The 1,227-nt window shown below is 54.8% G+C and overlaps 1 protein-coding gene across 1 annotated transcript; it reads right to left on the reverse strand.

The window, feature by feature from the left end:
• Nucleotides 1-23: 23 nt before the first annotated feature.
• LOC102493331 (WD repeat-containing protein 46) lies at nt 24-1,166 on the reverse strand. Its single transcript, XM_006160934.3, has 4 exons — nt 1,057-1,166; nt 812-962; nt 553-688; nt 24-363 (listed from the first exon to the last, which is right to left on the reverse strand). The coding sequence occupies exons 1-4, from the start codon at nt 1,095-1,097 to the stop codon at nt 260-262; spliced, it is 432 nt and encodes a 143-aa protein (XP_006160996.2). The 5' UTR covers nt 1,098-1,166; the 3' UTR covers nt 24-259.
• Between the last annotated feature and the right edge of the window lie 61 nt (nt 1,167-1,227).

Genomic DNA, 1,227 nt, shown 5'->3' on the forward strand with positions numbered 1-1,227 from the left:
CTTGACCACCACACCACCTGTTGGCCCACTACCTAACTTCTCAGGAACTGTTTGCTGACTCTTCAGCTGGACACTCACATCCCCACTTGAACTGGGGCACACCGAGCTTATGTATCGTACTCACACTTACACACGGCTGGTCACTGGTAACATCAAGACTTGAACCTAGGCAGCCTGGCTGCAGTCTGTCCTAATGGTATGTTGCCTTCTATACGTCTCTGCCCAACTGGGACTGACCCCTCATCCCCAAATAAGTGACTTACGTGCCTGTGGAATCCACTGCCACAGCACGGACCCCACCGCGGTGACAGAGAATCTTCGCCAGTGGCTCCTTCACAGTTGGACTCCATAAAGACACGGTGCCTAGAAAAGGAGACAGTTACTGACACAAACCTAACCCTGAGATGACAAAATCTGGGAAAGACGGGGGTGTAAGACTAAGAGGTAACGAGAGAAGAAAGTAAACGAGAACTTTATAGAATTCAGGAAGTGTAAATACAGAAGAAAATCAGGTCAGGATGATCAGAGAGTCAAGGCGAAGCGGAGACTGACCGTTGCTGTGTCCGAGGTGGATGACAGCATTGTAAGGATTCTGAGCCATGACGTCCAGCCGACCGGCCCGAGCATTTAGAGCTGCCACGATCTTCCCCACTGACACGTCCAGGTAGGTCAGAAACCCTGTCTCGGACTGAGAGAGAGACAGAGAGAGACTGAATCCTACTTCCCGCTGTCTTCCCTCCACTGGAGTCCTGGAGGAGCACTAGTCTCCCCAAGGGGTGCCACTCAGCCTTTGTGCGCCACAGGCACTCACAGCGGTAGCCAGGAGGAAGTGGAAAGGCAGGAACTCAAGCCGAGTCACTCGGTCACAGCGGCGGACACAGTGGAGCTCAATGCCCTGGTTGTCGTAGATGTGCAGCCAGCGGTTCTGAGCAACCGCGAGCAGCGCCTCGGAATGTAGAAATCTGGAGGTGGGAGAGGAAGCGCGGGTCACTGGGAAGCAGCGTTGCGGCTGTCACTGATCGGAGGTGGGTCACCGCCAACAGAGAGGCCACCCACCGGATGTCCCGCACTGCCTCCATGACGTTGATCTCACACATGAGCTTCTTTGTGATCCAGTCAAGGGCAGCCACGTGACCCCGACGCCCTCCAAAAGCCAGGTGTCTGTTGTAGGTGGAGGACAAGCAGGGTATTAATGCAGGGAAGCACCGACTCAGACACTCTGGGGTC

Source organism: Tupaia chinensis, unplaced genomic scaffold (assembly GCF_000334495.1).
Source record: "Tupaia chinensis unplaced genomic scaffold, TupChi_1.0 Scaffold134890_1, whole genome shotgun sequence".
In the NCBI taxonomy this organism is placed as follows: Eukaryota; Metazoa; Chordata; class Mammalia; order Scandentia; family Tupaiidae; genus Tupaia; species Tupaia belangeri.

Excerpts from the sequence above, each read along its gene's own strand:
- LOC102493331 (XM_006160934.3), bottom strand. The coding sequence starts at position 1,097 with ATGTGTGAGATCAACGTCATGGAGGCAGTGCGGGACATCCG. Across the intron at positions 689-811 it reads ACTTCCTCCTGGCTACCGCT|TCCGAGACAGGGTTTCTGAC; the intron begins GTGAGTGCCTGT and ends TCTCTCTCTCAG. Across the intron at positions 364-552 it reads CCACCTCGGACACAGCAACG|GCACCGTGTCTTTATGGAGT; the intron begins GTCAGTCTCCGC and ends CTCCTTTTCTAG.